General features: G+C 41.2%; 2 protein-coding genes across 4 annotated transcripts; one reads left to right on the top strand and one right to left on the bottom strand.

Annotated features, from left to right (window-relative positions):
- The first annotated feature begins 7190 nt into the window (after positions 1 to 7190).
- On the top strand, positions 7191 to 8881 carry LOC147636900 (uncharacterized). 3 transcript variants are annotated; one of them, XR_015266297.1, is made up of 4 exons: positions 7191 to 7448; positions 7555 to 7855; positions 7942 to 8478; positions 8571 to 8881. XR_015266297.1 is itself a non-coding variant. In XM_086800472.1 (3 exons), the coding sequence occupies exons 1-3, from the start codon at positions 7407 to 7409 to the stop codon at positions 8241 to 8243; spliced, it is 477 nt and encodes a 158-aa protein (XP_086656598.1). In that variant the 5' UTR covers positions 7191 to 7406; the 3' UTR covers positions 8244 to 8881. The 3 variants fall into 3 exon arrangements, 2 of the variants coding, with proteins under 2 accessions (XP_086656598.1, XP_086656596.1); XM_086800472.1 differs by having other exon boundaries at positions 8110 to 8881; XM_086800470.1 differs by having other exon boundaries at positions 7942 to 8881.
- Positions 8882 to 13368: 4487 nt separating this feature from the next.
- On the bottom strand, positions 13369 to 14937 carry LOC147636899 (uncharacterized). The gene is made up of 2 exons (XM_086800469.1): positions 13635 to 14937; positions 13369 to 13538 (listed from the first exon to the last, which is right to left on the bottom strand). The coding sequence occupies exon 1, from the start codon at positions 14839 to 14841 to the stop codon at positions 13915 to 13917; it is 927 nt and encodes a 308-aa protein (XP_086656595.1). The 5' UTR covers positions 14842 to 14937; the 3' UTR covers positions 13369 to 13538; positions 13635 to 13914.
- Between the last annotated feature and the right edge of the window lie 2112 nt (positions 14938 to 17049).

The raw sequence follows: 17049 nt of genomic DNA, 5'->3' as shown, positions 1-17049 counted from the left end.
AATTCTCTGTCCAAATGTTCATAAAGATAGATCTCAAATCCGAGTACTACCAGATCAGAATCAAGGAATAAGACATCCCAAAGACAGCATTCAACACTTGCTATGGGCATTATGAGTTCATAGTCATGCCGTTTAGATTGACTAATGCCCGGGGGTGATGTTTAATCGTCTTATGCAGGATATTCTCAGAGAATACTTGGATGATTTTGTTCTTGTCTTCTTTGATGACATCTTGATATACTCAAAGAATGTTGCAGATCATGAAGATCATGTGTGCAAGGTCCTGGAAATCCTAAGGAAGCACCAACTCTTTGCAAAAAAGAGCAAGTGTTCTTTCTCTGTTGACCAGGTGGAATACTTAGGATTCATAATGTCTAAAGATGGGATTTATCCTTACTCCGCAAAAATCCAAGCAGTTGTAGATTGGCCGAAACCCAAGACGGTAAAGAAAGTCAGAGGATTCCTAGGATTAACCAGATGGTATAGTATCTTTATACCCACGTATGCTCAGATAGCATTCCCTTTAACTAACCTTCTCAATAAGAGTACCCTATTTCAGTGGTCTGCTCTGTGTCAAAGTGCCTTTGATAAGCTAAAGACAGCCTTAGTAACCAACCCTGTCCTTAAATTGCCAAATTTTACCAAACCTTTTGAGGTAGTTCATTACTGATGCGAGTGGGTTTGCCTTAGGTGGTGCTCTTATGCACGAAGGTCATGGAGTGGCCTATGAATCCAGAAAAGTCAGAACACATGAGAGAATTTTTACCGTCCATGACTTGGAGTTACTCTCAGTAGTTTATGCTTTGAAGTTATGGAGACATTATCTTTTGGGACAGAGGTTCACCTTGATGATAGATCATCAAAGTCTGAAAGTGGATCTTCACCTGAAGGGATCTCAACATGCGTCAAAGGAGATGGATACAAACCTTGAAGGAATTTGATTTTGAAATTATGTATCGGCCAGGGAAAGAAAATGTGGTGGTAGATGCGCTCAGCAAAAAAGCCTCCTTGCTTGCAATTACAGTGGTGTCAAATCCATTGATTAGTGAAGCAAGAGAGAGAATCTTGCAGGACAAATTCTTTGCCCCTATTGCTACCCTTCTGATGCAAGAAAGCAAGACTCCTCAAGAAATGAGTCGAGTTCTTGGGTACAAATTGGATGAAGGATGCATGTATTATAATAATCGGCTATGTATTCCCAATGATGAGGGAATAAAGGGAAGGATTCTAAGAGAAGCCCATGATAGCCTAATAGCTGGACATTGAGGGTTTATAAAAAACCTATATGTCTATGAAGAAAAGCTTCTTCTAGCCAGGACTCAAAAAGGATGTATTTGATTGAATGTGCGGCAATGCTTAAGGTGTCAGAGAGTCAAGATGCTAGGAAATCCACAGATGAGGTGGGAATGTATCAATATGGACTTTGTCACTGGATTACCTTCAGTGCAATCAGGTTACAACTCCATTTTTCTGGTAGTTGACAGACTAACCAAAGTTACCCATCTGATTCCAATGAAAGAAACATACACTGCAATGGATGTCACCAGAGTTTTCCTTAAAGAGATCTTCAGATTGCATGGCTTACCCAAGAGGATAGTAAGTGACAGAGATCCCAAGTTCACATCAAAATTATGGACTGCATTCTTTGAAGTAGTGGGAACGTTCTTGGATCTCAATAGAGCCTATCACCCCAAAACAGATGGCCAGACCCAAGAAGTGGTTAAGCCATTTGCACCTGGTTGAATTTGCTTACAAATGATTCTTATCATCGAAGCATTGGGATGAGCCCTTTCAAAGCTCTGTATGGACAACATTGCCTTACACCACCATTGACTTGGTCCGACCCATTGGTTAGAGTCAAAATGTCCAGACAAATGCTTGATGACATGGACTAGCAAATGCAATCAATCCGTAAAGATATTAAGGCAGCCCGAGATAGGCAAAAGCAGTATGCAGATAAAAAGAGATCAGAGAGAGAGTTTGAGAAGAATCAAATATGGTCTTCATTCGAGTACGACCAAAAAGAAGTTCCTTATCTTTAGGGAAGTATAAGAAGCTCTCTCCCAGATACTGTGGACCGTATGCTGTTATAAAGAAAGTAGGCGATCTAGCTTATAAACTTCTTCTCATCTCAAGGTACATAATGTATTCCATGTCATTTTGTTTAAGAAATATGTACCCAGCCCGAGTCACGTGCTTGATGATGAACAATTGATTTCTCCGACTCAAGGCCAGATGGTACTCTAACCTGAAGAAGTCCTTGACGTTCAAGAGAAGGTTCTCAGGGGAGAAAACTCCTCACGGAGAGTTTTTAGTCAAGTGAAAGTTCTTCCCTCTAGAAGACGCCACTTGGGAGAAAAAAGAAGAGATGGTAAAAGATTACCCCCACTTTGCGAGATGAGAACATCTCGCGTTTTTTCAAGTGGGGAAGGGTGTAAGATTCCTCCTTAGCCTAAATAATGAATAAGCTTTTACCTCAATTCCCTGTAATCATTCCCCATTTCAAAATACAAGAAAATATTATTTTTCCTTGTTTTTGCCTAGAGAGAAGAAAAATTCTAGAGAGAGGTAATTCAATATTGAGATATTTTTAGATATAAAAACTCTCCTAATATCTAAAATATATTTCCCTGAAACAGAAGTTCAAAATAAATTCTCCAATGTGCACAAGGAATCAATTAAAAATGATATAAGGGACCTTAGCCTAAGGGTCTAGATTTTCAGAAATTTCTAGATTATGGTCCAATTAAGGTTCCTATGGGCCAATAGGATTAATCCAAGTTTTGGGATGAGAAAAATCCTAAGAATAAAATAAAATGCCCAAAAATGAGTAAATGCTCACATAAGATGAAGAGTTGATTAAGTACAAGGTTTATTAGTTAAAAATTAAGAGATATTACTTACAAAATAATGAGATATTTTTAAAAAATGATGAATTTTTGACACCTTGGTAAGGAGAGGGGGACCTTTGAGGTAGGTGCCTCTTTCACATGTGTGGAAGGTTTTTTTAATTCAAAAAATTGTGATATATTTTTCTCTCCTCTCTCCTGGATCAAACTAGATCAAAAGGGGAGCCAAACTGGTCAAAATCTTATCTAAATTGAGTCAAACTGAAGCTGGAAAATTCTAGAACCCAGTTGGACTCAGTTAGTAGTCTCCCTCACCTATAAATAGACCCTCATTCTTTTGTATCTCATCTGTGAGCTATATCATGTCGGTGTACCATGATTGCCTTAGGAAAGTGGTACATCGGAGGATTAGATACCAATGAAGACTTGGCCCCAACCCTTGGCTTGAGAATACTCACTAAGGGGGTGGAAAGGCTTGGCTAGGAGATTAGAAAGAAAAAGCTTTCCATTGACACTCAAGCATCAATAACGTATGGAATGCAAGAGGTCATAATGGCCAACACTATGTGATGCATATGAATTGAAAAAACGGAATGGTTTTTCAATGGAAGTGATGCCAAATTCATTATGCAATGATAGTCAATGATGACTTGATATGATAAGTGCATTGGCAAATGCAAAGGACATTGTGGAAATGCCATTTTGATTGCTTGAAAAATTGAAATTTCATTGATAATAGAAAGGAGATTGTGGTAAAATTTCTTCAAAAATCATGATGCGTGGAGAGAACTGATAGCACACAATTGATGAATGGAGTTTCTTTTGATGGTCATTATACTTGGGGGAGAGCAAGAGGCAATGCATTGCAAGTTGGAGTGCAATATGAGCCCAATGGAACCACTCTTGATAATTCTTGCACAGGCACTAAACCCTAATTTTGCCAAAGCACATTGGGACTAAAGTCTAGGTGCTTACATAATCTCATATTACTCCCTTAGACCTACACAACAAGCCCTTAGCCTCTCTGTTTCGACGTTGTTTGGGTAGTCAAACCTAGGTAGTTGAGCCTGCCCCCCCCCCCTCGCTAGCACATCTACTACCCCCCAGACTCCCTACTACATCATCGTCGTGGTGGTGAAGACGGATGTGAGGGAGTGGGGTGGGTCTAATAGAGGAAGATGGTGTAAGCTCATCACAACCATATCGTGATGGGCCTGCACCACTCGACCGCACGCCTATCAAAGGTGTGGTCTGCCCCCGACCGAGCAAGTGGGGTAGATTGCTCCCATGGTGTTGACTAGCCAAGTGGGGTAGTCTTCCCCCACGGCGTTGATTGGCCCACTACGAGCCACATGCATATAAGATTAAAATATAAGACTTATAGAGAATGCATAAAAGATTAACTTTGTGTATATGTGAAAAGGTTTGATGGAACCATACCTATGTTTGTGTAAACTGCGACAAGATTGTTGCCCATATCATTCATTTATAATGGACAGCAGATTGGCCACATCGGGATCTTGTGATGGGTCGATCGACATTGCTGCTATATACATGCATAGGCAACAAAACATGATTGCTCTAACCCAAGCCACACTTAAAGCTTAGACAAAGAATACAACATGTAATATTAGAACATTGTTAAGACCTCCTACAATACTGCTTAGACAAGCAGGGTGGACAGTGCCCCTTTTGGATGATAGCTTTTGAGGACTTTCCACATGCTCCCCACTATTAAAGCCAAAGGCAACTCCTCTTTTACAAGAGAAGGACAGTGAGAAGATCGAGGGATCCCCCTCCACTATAACCATTTACTCATGGATAACCACTCCTAACTTGACATAAGCAGCATTCTAGATGGCATATAACAATGCCCCATATCTCTATGCATAAGTCCATTTCCTAAACCCAACACCCAAGGGTGTGAGGTTGAATGAATAAGTCCACTTACCTCGACAATGTCAAGCCAACCAAGAGAAAACAACAACACAAGATTAGATAAAAAATACAACTTGTGATATTAGGACATTGTTACGACCTCCTACAATACTGCTTAGACAAGCAGGGTGGATAGTGCCCTTTCGGATGATAGATTCTGAGGACTATCCACATGCTCCCCACTATTAAAGCCAAAGGAACCTCCTCTTTTACAAGAGAAGTACAGTGAGAAGATTGAGGGATCTCCCTGCGCTATAACCACCTACTCGTGGATAACCACTCCTAACCTGACATAAGCAACATTCTAGATGACATATAACAATGCCCCATATCTCTATGCATAAACCATAGTGTATGCATAGTCTAAACCATACGCCACGCATAACGTATGCATAGCCTATGCATAGGGTATGCATACCCTTTGCATAGCGTATGCATACCCTATGCATAAGGCCGTATGCATAGGCCATATACATACGGCCTATAAATACTAGCCTATACATACGACATATGGCCTACGCATACAACCTATGCATACGGCCTATGCATAGCCTATGCATAGGCCATATGCATATGGCCTATGCATAGGTTATATGCCGTATATGCATACGACATATGGCCTACGCATACAACCTATGCATAGGCCATATGCATATGGCCTATGCATAGGTCATATGCCATATATGCATAGGGCTTATGCATAGGCCATATGCCGTATGCATATGGCCTATGCATATGCCCTATGCATACGACCTATGCATAAGGCCTTTGCATATGTATGCATAGGCCGTATGCATAGGCCTTATGCATAGGCTTATGCATACGACTATGCATAAGAACTATGCATAAGCCCTATTGCATAAGGCCTATGCATAAGGCCTATAGGCTCTTGACCTAAACCTAATCCCTAGCACCCAAGGGTGCAAAAACATAAAGAGAAGAAGCATAAATAAACAGGGCTTACGTATAGGGAAAGTAGGTAGGTGTTGACACCCGTCGACCGTGATTTAGGCGGGAGTCACAGTTTGCAGGTCGCTGCTGAGCAGTGAAATTTCGCTACTAGCTTCACTGCTGAGCAGCGTCTTTTTGCTGCTGTGCAATGAAAAAACATTATTGTGGTCACTGTTTAGCAGCAGTGAAACCCTGGGTAATTTTGTGTTTGTAGTACTGGATATTGTTGTGTGTTTTATATGAATTCATATGAAAATGAAATACATAGCCTTCAAGGTAATTTGCAACAAGAAGTTGTGGTTCTATTTCTAGGAAGAAGAATTTGCTTTCACCATTGATGCACAAAGAGGGGACAAGTGCATTGAGGATGCCTATGCAACAAGGTGAGACAAATGAGTTTAATATACCCATGTATCAAATTGGTGCACATGATGAGGCACATAGAGGGACTTGGATGCCATTGGATTCACAGGAAAAAATTATGTAGTATGACCTAACGATCAACTTGAGTGATAATGACAATAGAGTCATCCCTATAAATGCAAAATGAACATTGAGGGATGTGTGCACGTGCTTGGAGTCTCTATTAGAAGCCATACTATCAGACTAAAAATTTAAGGTAGATGGTATTATGGTGGGAAGAAGATCCAAAAATATTTTTAGTCATATGAAACGTTTGTCCCCTGTAATTTTAAAGTTTTCTTAATACAATATAATTTTGTACCCATCTATCTTGTCTTGTGGATTCAAACTAGTTATTTAACATTATTAAGACAAGATGACCAATGTTAAATAACAAACTAAAATCGATATTAATTTCATATATATATTTATTACAATGGTATCTATATAAATTGCTTGGTTACCATGTATGAAAACAAGAAAACTATCTACTTTGGCTGGTCGGTGTTTATAGAAGCTTTGGCCTCTTTGCCTTTCTTGGTCGGGTTGGACTTCGATTTCTTGGATGTTTCCTTTGACTTCGAGTATTTTTCCTTAGATTGTTTCCGTTTTTCAGAAGCCTTTCCCTTCTCTGTGTCTTTCATTTTCTTCTTTGAAGATGACCCGAATTTCAATGGAGACACTGTGGGAAGTCTTTTCTTTTTCAATGGCTTCTGTGCCATCACCTGTGCCATCACAGGTGGGATTGATGGTGGTGGTGAATTTGGATCGGAGAGACGATCCACACGCATTAGTGGAAGGGTGAGGTATGTAGGGGCCCTTTAAGTTGCCATGGGATTAAGAGGGTGATTAACATTAGGGCTAATAGGAGAGTTCCACCTCCTCAAAAATGTTGGGTGTTCAGGTTTCTAAAAAAATCTAGTCAAAGATGGGGGCCTAGCTTTTAGAGGCTTTAGTGCTAATTTTTTAAAATAAAGTTTTAGTAAGTCGTTCCCCCCTTTTCCCAAAATTTTCAATTTTTAACTTTTAATACCTTCTCTCTCTAAAAAATTTGGCGCCTCCTTTCTTTTTCTCTAGGATACGCAATCTGTGGGCTCTTCTATCTCTCCTTCCTTGCTATCCATGGCTTGCAGCTATTGCTCTCACATAGCTCCTGCCACAAGAGCTCCCATAGCTCATAGGTCTTACTGTTGCTACTAAATGACTCCATTAATGCTCTATGGTTGATTCTTTAGCTCTCAACACCTCCTCTTGGTAGAATTGTTGATGGGTTATGACTGTTACAAGTCTTCAAACCTACAATCTTTTGTATATTCTTTCTCCTCTTACCCTTGGGCTTCATCTACATCACTAACTTTTCTTTCATCTTGAAGCACTACATTTCTTCTCCTCCTCACTAAGAATGTCTTTGCAGACTTCTAAGAGACCAAGAATCACCATCGAGTCCATAACCAGAAATGACAATTTGGACGAGAATGGACATTTGCATACAATGGAGTTTCGTCGATTTATGTGGGTGACAATGTGTCCGTCATTGAAAGGGGCACACAAGGTTCCTAGAAGGATTCTATCTTCTCGAAAACATCACTGGAAGAGGAGAATTCTAGAGTTTAAGATAAGCAAAGATGGGAAGCGGTTAGCCAGGGTTCAACATGTCTACACACCATCCTTATTGAAGATCAAGAACATTGGCATGCATCTATTTGAACCTAACTGTAAGCATTTCTTATAGTATTCAACGTACTGATGCAATATTTAAGATTGTTTCTTACACTTAGACATTTATATATGCCCTTTTTAGATGTTTTCCCATCTACTTGTGTGGAATGGCAAGCCGTGGAGTGCTTTATAGGGACTTTTGAGATAGTTCATGCTGCAGAGTTTGGTAAACTAATATATGCAGGACAAACGGGCTTTGTTCTTGCAAGCCAAGGAGTTTTCTTATACAGTAGCACTTATGTGGTTTCAGGGGCAAGGATGGTTGGGGGTCACTACGACCAATTTTTGTTCCATCATTTGCTTGCCATGAGTGGCCCATCCCTGATACAGCAACCATTGAGGGTTTCAAGCGTAGGATCGCCATGGATGTGCATTCCTCCATGAAGTGCACATATGGGTCACATAGGGCAAACTTGGGTTGGTTTATGCCCATGCACAAAACGTACACATGTTTGCTTTGGTACATGTACACAGAACACCAAAAATGCTCATATGCAAAGGTGAAGCTCATGTTGCTTTGGACAAGTTTCTTGGAACAAGATGGTGTACAACGAAGCTCATGTTGCTTTGGACAAGTTTCTTGGAACAAGATGGTGTACAAAAGAGTCTGCACACCAAGGTGACTACATCAAGTGCTCTGTTACTTACGGAAAAGGTTATTGCAAGGTTCCACATTGGCAGACAAAACCTCACCATGGTCTTTCCCTATAGGAGATGGAAGCGAACGGGGAATGAGTGGGAACCCTTGGACTCGGATGTAGTTGCAAAAGAGGAGATAGAGCTTTCAATCATGGTGCAGGACAATGACTTGCATCATGTCATAGTCAATGATGATTGGAAGCTGCACCACCTCCGTGAATATTTAGTGATGCACTTTTCTCTAGATCAAACATTCAGTTTTGTTGTGGATGGTAGGACATCGCGTCCACAATCTGAGAAAGCAACATTGTGCAAGGATGTAGCATTTCAGACCATCTCTCTCAAGCATGGCTAAAACATGCAATGCATGTTTTAAATTTTGATTAACGGAATCAGCTTTTTTAATGTTGTCTTGAGTCCATTTTTTTTCATGCTAATTTTTAGTTCTGCTTCATCACACTTGTTTCAAACATAGTCATAGTATTTTCTTTTCAATTTTTGAGTATGTATGCTGCCAGGAAGTCTTTGTCAAAGTTTGTGTCAATCATTGGGAATTCTAGACATGTTGACAGGTTTTAATTGCATGCTAGACATGTTGACAGGTGCAGACAATCACACATGGGCGCCCAGAAGTTTAATTTTTTATCATTGTATACCTAGGTTTTCATTCTAGCAAGAATCTTACAGGCTCTTATCCTCTCTCTCTATGTGTTTGTGTATGATGTGTTATGCACAGAAGCTCTTGACATGGTACCAGAGCAGCACAAGGGTTGATTGGGTTATGTCTTGCAAATTGTGCACTTTATGTTGTGAATTCTTCATATGGTCACAGCAGTTATGTCTCAGAATCTCAGATCTATGTATATATGGCAGTGATTATTGGGATTGATGTATGTATACAGGGATTGTTTGGATGTACTTGCAAATTGTGCACTTTATGTTGTGAATTCTTCATACAGTCACAGCAGTTATGTCGTGTTGGCATGTGAGACTTTCACACTTCTTTTGTTTACACAGGTGATGATACACATCATCAAATTACACATATAGGAAATGTACCCCAGTCTCATGATAGGAAAGACACAGATGGTACAATGCAAAGAAGTAATTTGATTTTGTCACCTATTGCAAGCTGCTGACATTGTTCATGTAAAAGGATTACATCCTATCTTTTTGTCATCATCTTGCAAATCAAAGCTCGATTTGTACTTTGTGTTTTCAACTCAAGTACATAAGGCCTCCTTTTTATCTAATTCTCTATGATCTCTTATGTGGTTGAGTGCAAAGCTCAATCAGTTTAACAAAAGCACTAAATTTGTCATAATGTACACTGGGAATTCTTCCCCTCTTTACAATCTCTAATGCAGTTCAGCACGATCAAGCAACCCACACAGTCACATCGCCCCCCACCTTTTCAGATCATACACATTTGGCAACAGAGGATCTGGTTTTTGCATGGAGAAGCTTTATGACAGGGCAAGGCATATATACAGACGAAATGTGCAGGTCCTGTGCAACCAAAGAAGACATTCAAGTGATTGTGTTGAGTATGTGTGCAGGAAAACATTGTGAGGAAGAGACGAGAAATAGCTAGAACTGCATGGCTGCTGTTATTAAATTCAGAGGATACAAAAGAAAGAAAAACGTGGAAGGGTGATTACAAGTCTGCATGCATGGCGGGGAGGAGGGATATGCATACACGGACAATTCCCCCTTCTTACACATACCATACTTTAACTACCCTTACACAGCAAGAGAACAACATAGCAAGAACATCAGTTAAGAACTTTCTGGCGCCCACCACCCCAAGACCCCCTAGTGGGTGGCCCCCACTTCTTGTCTTGATCAGTCCACGTGGTCATCAGCACTTTCCACGTTCTCTGCCTCGTCACCTGCTTGTTGTCCCTGTGACGTGTCATTGGCGACACCACCACAGCCTATGGCACTCGCTTGTATCTTCTGTAATAAATTTTTCTTGTTCTACTGTCTTTAGTTCTTGCAGCCCTATGGCTTCCTTGAGCCACACAATCCTCTCCCTTGGCAGTGGTTTGGTTAAGATGTCTGCCAACATGGTAGCTGTTGGACAATACTCAAGACTGATTGTCCCCTCCTCCACCTGCTCTTTTACAAAGTGAAATTTTATGTGTACATGCTTCACTTTCTTACTTGGTGCACTTTGTCTTGCCATAGCTATTGTGCTCTGATTGTTTGACCACAGGGTCATAGGCCTCACCTTGGTTTCTAGCCTTCCTTCCTGCATGAAATTCCCTATCCATAGACATTCTTTCACGCCTTATGCCAATGCCATGTACTCAGCCTCAGCTGTGGACAAGGTCACGCACCTTTGCCGGGTACTTCTCTGTCCCCTTCATACATCAGCCTGAACCACTTTGTTCCCTTTAGGTACCTCAGTACCCTTTTCGCCGCATTCCAGTGTGCAAGGCTCAGTCTTTCCAAGTACCTACTCAGCCTTCCTACTGCCACGAGATGTCTGGTCTAGTGCAGGTTGCTGCATACATCAAGCTTCCCACCAATGATGGGTAAGGCATGTCTGGTGGTAGATCGTCACTAGGATTGTTAATATCTCCTAATTCCATTGGCGTCATCGTTGTTGTCGCCTCCTTCATCCGTAACCGCTTTAGTATGCAGTCCACATAGTGCCCCTGGCAGATGCTCAACACTTTCTTTATCATATCATTCCTGATTTCCAGACCAAGACAGTAATTGATCTCTCCCCCATCTGTCATGGAGAAATACTAGCTTCCCACCAATGATGGGTAAGGCATGTCTGGTGGTAGATCGTCACTAGGATTGTTAATATCTCCTAATTCCATTGGCGTCATCGTTGTTGTCGCCTCCTTCATCCGTAACCGCTTTAGTATGCAGTCCACATAGCGCCCCTGGCAGATGCTCAACACTTTCTTTATCATATCATTCCTGATTTCCAGACCAAGACAGTAATTGATCTTTCCCCCATCTGTCATGGAGAAATACTTCTTCATTATTTGCTTTGTGGCCTTCATCCTCTCCTCTGTCACAGTTATGATGATGATGATGTCGTCCACATATACTGACAATAGCACATCTTCATCCTCATTGACTGTAAACGCTAGCTTCCACTTCATTGCACCTGAATCCTTCCCCTTTCAGCATTTGGTCTTACTTCAAATACCAGCTTCTGGAGGCCTGTTTGAGGCCATAAATCACCTTTCTTAGTTTGCACACCTGCACCCCTCTGCTATCTGTGCCTGCAGGGGCCTGCATATAGATCTCTTCCTATCTCCCCATGGAAAAAGGATGTTTTTACATCCATCTGATGGATTAGCCACCCCCTTGCACAGGCGTATGCTAACAGCATTCTGATGCTCCCTATAGAAGCCACTGGAGCAAAGGTGTCATTGTAGTCTATCCCTTCAACCTGACTAAACCCCCCACCAGGCGTGCCCCCTTTTGATTTTGAAGCCCACTTGTTTCCTATTGCTCTTCTCCCTATCGGAAGGTATGACCACTCCCATGTTCTGTTTTCTTCATGATGTGACTTTAGCTCATCCTCTATTGCCTTCTTCTAATCCTCCCAATTGTCCCCAGCAGCATGTCTGTGATGGTCCCGATCTTCCCTCCCATGAGTTGGACCTATATGTCACCTGCTCCAGTTGCATCTATCTTCCCATTATCCCCAAGGTATATTCTGGTTGGCTTCCTAAATTCTTTGTAGCTACAGAACATCCTTTTGTCGCGCACATATGTGTCGACCACGCAGATGAGTCGATTACCCATGCATCCTCTCCAACGTCATCTTCTATCCTTGCCACATGTTATAGGACATCCTTCCCCGTCCTCTTCTTTCTCAGATCTGCCAAACGTTTTGCACATCATTGCCACATGTTATAGGACATCCTTCCCCGTCCTCTTCTTTCTCAGATCTGCCAAACGTTTTGCACATCCCCCTTGTTGCAGTACTGGCATATCACCTCCCCAGGATCTGCATGGTCCATTTTTGCCTTCCCTTCTCCATTTCCTTTGTCACCCCCTTTGTTCTTCCAGTCACCTCGAGTCACAAGTGCTGTCTCCGCCTCCTTGTCTTTGTCAAGATCTCCTCTTCTTCCAATCTGCCTATGCTATGTACTCCAAATCCCTGGCCTCCTCTCGTTTGTCGATGGTGAGGACTAGATGGGCGTACACCTGTGGCAAGATGTTCAGGAGCATGAAAGCCAGCTCCCGCTTCGGCACCGGCTCTCCAATGGTCGTCAGCTCAAAGTTTGAATTGAGGATTCTAGTGGGCAAAAAGATGAGTAAGCTTGTTGTGGTAGGCACTAGCTAGCTGGAAAGGAAAAGGCAAAGTCATTTCCTTGATGGGAAAGCAAAGCAGTGGAAAATCTTACCTTCTCAATCATCTTGCCTGCTAATGGTTATGCATAGAAGCTGGATGTGGATGCAATGGATCTATGCTTGTGGCAGAAAAGTATCTGTATTATGGTGCTCTAAACATCTATGCAAACAATATTATGCTCATGCTTTCATAGACATGTGTTACTTTAATGAAATCAAGAATGCAAGCACTAAATTGTTTTAAAAGCATGCAGCATGAGAGATCTCCTCCAAATGTAGTGATACAACTTGATTACATGATACTCTCGCTTATATCCTCATTGCAGGTCTGTACATATCAGCCCACATGCAAGAGAAAAGAAAAACATTGAAGCCATGAGAATTAAGAGGTAACATTGAAGAAGTCTAGTTATTAGAACATTCATGCATATTTATTTGGATACATAACCTACAAACGTAAATCTATATCTGCAAATCTGAAATATATTGCTTATAAAATGTTACAGCAAAGATACTATCCAAGTTTATTGTGTGTCCCCCAAAGAATTGGTTTTTTGGAACCCATCCTTTTCCATGTCTTTGGCGTGTGGATAGCCAATGCTGCATCCCCTGTTTTGCGCGCGAGGCGTGCCAAGCATAGTTGTTCCATTGTGAAACCTTTTTCACAACATGTCATAGTATCCTTATGCGGCTTTTGACACTTTCATCCACCTGGTGATCGAAAGAACCAATTAAACATTTCATGCAATGCATTGCTCTTTGTATTGCCACCCCCATGCCTGGTGTTTTTGAAATATACACATCTACCTTGGCAGTGGGACCGCTCCATCCCTTGTGTACTCCACAATGCCAATGAACCATATTTTTCAAGAAAGAAGGAAGCATCGGCATATAGAATATGCTGCAAAAAATGACACAGATAAGTATTAAGAGATATTTTACATGGAAAAAATTAGCATGTAGTGAGTAATGTGAGTCTCGCCCCATGCCAAAACCATGTCATTTGTGAACTCAGTAATATCACTTTTCAACAACACAATTTCCTCTTCAGATAGTCGTGCTTTCTCTAGGAGACGAACAACATTATCTAATCTTGTCTCCAAACCTTGGCACGCTTTAGGCCCATCTTTGCATCGTTCCCTCTGTATATAGTGTAGTTACATATCTTCTTCCACATTTCGAACTCGGTGTGGCTTTGTGAGCCACAATGATTTGAAAGTAGGTGCCTTGCCTTTGATCCACCCATACAGATTTTTTGAGGATTATCTTCTGTGGCCCCAGATGCTTTTCCATCTTTAGATAGTGTTACCGCCCCTCCGTGCAACCCAATGCTTGATTCCAGTCTCTCTATGCATTCAGCCCGCCTATCTTGAGGCTCCATATTGTATGCATAATTGACATGTAGCTTCAAAATTTTGTCAAGGATTCTTAGCCTAGCATGCAACAAGCATACATGAACTTGTTCCAATGGAATAGCCAAGATAGGGTCCCACTCTGGGTCATGTTGGTCTTGATTTGGAGGTGCTCCTTGGTTGCAACTTTTGATTCCATTCATCCGTTTCATTGACTTCTTTGTGCTTGAACTCAAGCCCTTGCTAGAATTCTTCACTGTGTTTTTCTTACGCTTTGTATCTTTTGTACTCACAGGAACTTTTGTGTGGCAACAATAGATAAATGGAAACTTGGCGTTGGCTCCAAGCTTGCATCCCAGCATACATTTGAGTGTTTTTAAGTCGCCCGCCAAGTGCCATTCAACCTGAAATGTTCCAACACCATCCACTTCTATGCTCCCTCCATTTTCTTGATGTGCGATTACACTTGGAATGCATGTCCTTGAAAAATACCATATAAGTGCATTATGGCTCTCATTTGGGAGCTCAAATGCTGCAAGCCACCAAATATGCTTCTCAGATTGGACACCAAAGTATTCCTTTGCATCCTTCTTCTTTCTCTTGTTTTTTGAGGTAGTGGTAGCATTGTTAGCATGCACACCTTCCCGTAAACCTTGACCCATGTTGACACCTTCATCACCTGCAGAGTATTGTTTTAAACTGTTTTGGAGGCATCCATGTTGCTCAATCAAGGCTCCTTCCTCAGACACAATATCTCTACCATGTTCATCAAGGTTAAGTTGACCCTTTCTAGTTTATGACCTTTGACCACCTAACACTCATCGAGCTTTAAGACAAAGATAGCCATTCCATCACATTCATTCCATGTCAATCCATAATACATGATCATTGCTTTTTGAAGTGCCACAAGATCTATGTACACATTGTTAAACTCATGTGAAGTTGAAAGGTCTCTTGTTGACTATTTCCATACAATCTGAAACATAATGATACCCACCAAGCATGGTGCTTACCTCTGTATTTGCACACCTCCTAGCCACCCATCATAATGCTGTATGGTGTTGGAAGCAAAGGCCTATGAACTCCTTGTTCCTTATGTGCAAGAGTGATGAGCCTGTATAAGGCATCATAGCCTTTATGACGACTAATCCTAGCTTTGTAAATTGCGTCCATCACATCTACAGGGCTTACCATGTCTCTCAAGCCTTTCATGAATTTATCACGAATTATATTGAGAAGATCCCTATTTTCAGCATTGTCCAGCATTTGTAAAATATCCTTCTGGAGCGAATCTAATGCAAGTAAATGAAGCCTAATGCAATATCCAAGCAGCCCATAAAAGCCATCTCCTATAAAACACAGAAGCTCTGTGACATTTAGAAACATTGGTGGTAAACGAGTGCAAGGATCCATTGGATATATGCTTCCATCTGCCCATAAATCAATACTTTTGCAGCCTCCCATGCGCAATTGATGCAACGAGGGAGCATAGTGTTTTATTGCTCCAGCACTTTGTAATGTTGCATATTCACGATCCAGGTCTATATGTAGCTTAAATTTTGCTGGTTTATTGGGGATATCTGCAAGAACCATTGTGTACTCGATAGGTGATGCTATGGGAAGAGGCAACTGTAATAGTAGAAGCAGGAGCAAGAGATGGAGGCGAAAGAAAGCCTATAGATTATCATTAGAAGAAAGAATAGAATTAGGAGCAATCCAATCAATAGAAGAGTGATTAGGAGCTAAAGCGGGTAGTGATGAGTAGAAGGGTTTGGAGCTAGAGGAGCCAGCAAAAGGAGGAGAGAGAATGATATGAGCAATTGGGTGCTGATGCAGACAGAGAACAGAGGGGCATCATTAGCAACTCACAAAGGGGGAGAGAGAGAGAGTTACGAAGAGAGGGAGATAAGTGCATTTCAAAATTATGGCCTCAAAAAGCTTGAGGGAAGGGAAAGACTTTAATGAAGCATTTCCTTTTTCAAACAAGAGGATTTTTTTTTAAAACTAAAAAAGAGGCTATATGGGCCCAAATAAATACCTGGTCAAAGAAGGATATGAAAATTAATAAGTGTCCTTAATTTTTAAAGATGCCATCTTAAAGGGCCCCTATATGTGAGGCGTGGGGAGTCTTGGGATTTCTATCCAGCCTCACGTGGTGCTCTCGAGAGATACTTGACCGCACCGAATATAGATGCATGATATTCGGTGCGGTCAAGTATCCCTCGAGAGCACCACGTGGGGAGTCTTGGGATTTCTATCCAGCCTCACGTGGTGCTCTCGAGGGATACTTGACCGCACCGAATATAGATGCATGATATTCGGTGCGGTCAAGTATCCCTCGAGAGCACCACGTGAGGCTGGATAGAAATCCCAAGACTCCCCACGCCTCTCACACTATATACCTCACTCTTCCCCTAATGATTATCGAGCATTAATCCGATTTCCCTTGCTCTCACCCACTAAATATATGCGTTTGTATAACATGAAGTTGTGAACTACAATAAATTATGATAAAAATCTTAGTATATATTAGTAGGATATGAAAGTTTAAGTAAAATGTATAAATTTTCACAAGACGTGTCTGTCTCACTAACTACTCTTTTTTACATGTCTACTGGAAATTTTGATTGCATGTATCTCCATGTGTTTGCGACCACTCTCCATCCACATGAGCTTCCGTCAGTTTATAATGGAGCCTATAGCAATGATAGTTCTTGTTCAGTTTTTAACTAAAGCTTTATTACAAACTTTAAAGTTATCATTAATATTATGATAACATACTGGCAAAATAAAAAACTGATGAGTTTCATCGTTGAAGAGTGGAGGATGGAGTGTTTCTAAATGTACTTATTATGCGCTTAGATGCCTTG

The sequence above is a fragment of the Cibotium barometz genome, chromosome 7 (assembly GCF_041138505.1).
Source record: "Cibotium barometz isolate CiBa-2024 chromosome 7, ASM4113850v1, whole genome shotgun sequence".
Classification (NCBI taxonomy): Eukaryota; Viridiplantae; Streptophyta; class Polypodiopsida; order Cyatheales; family Cibotiaceae; genus Cibotium; species Cibotium barometz.
The sequence above is the reverse complement of the archived record's forward strand: the minus strand, read 5'-3'. Positions and strand labels throughout refer to the sequence as shown.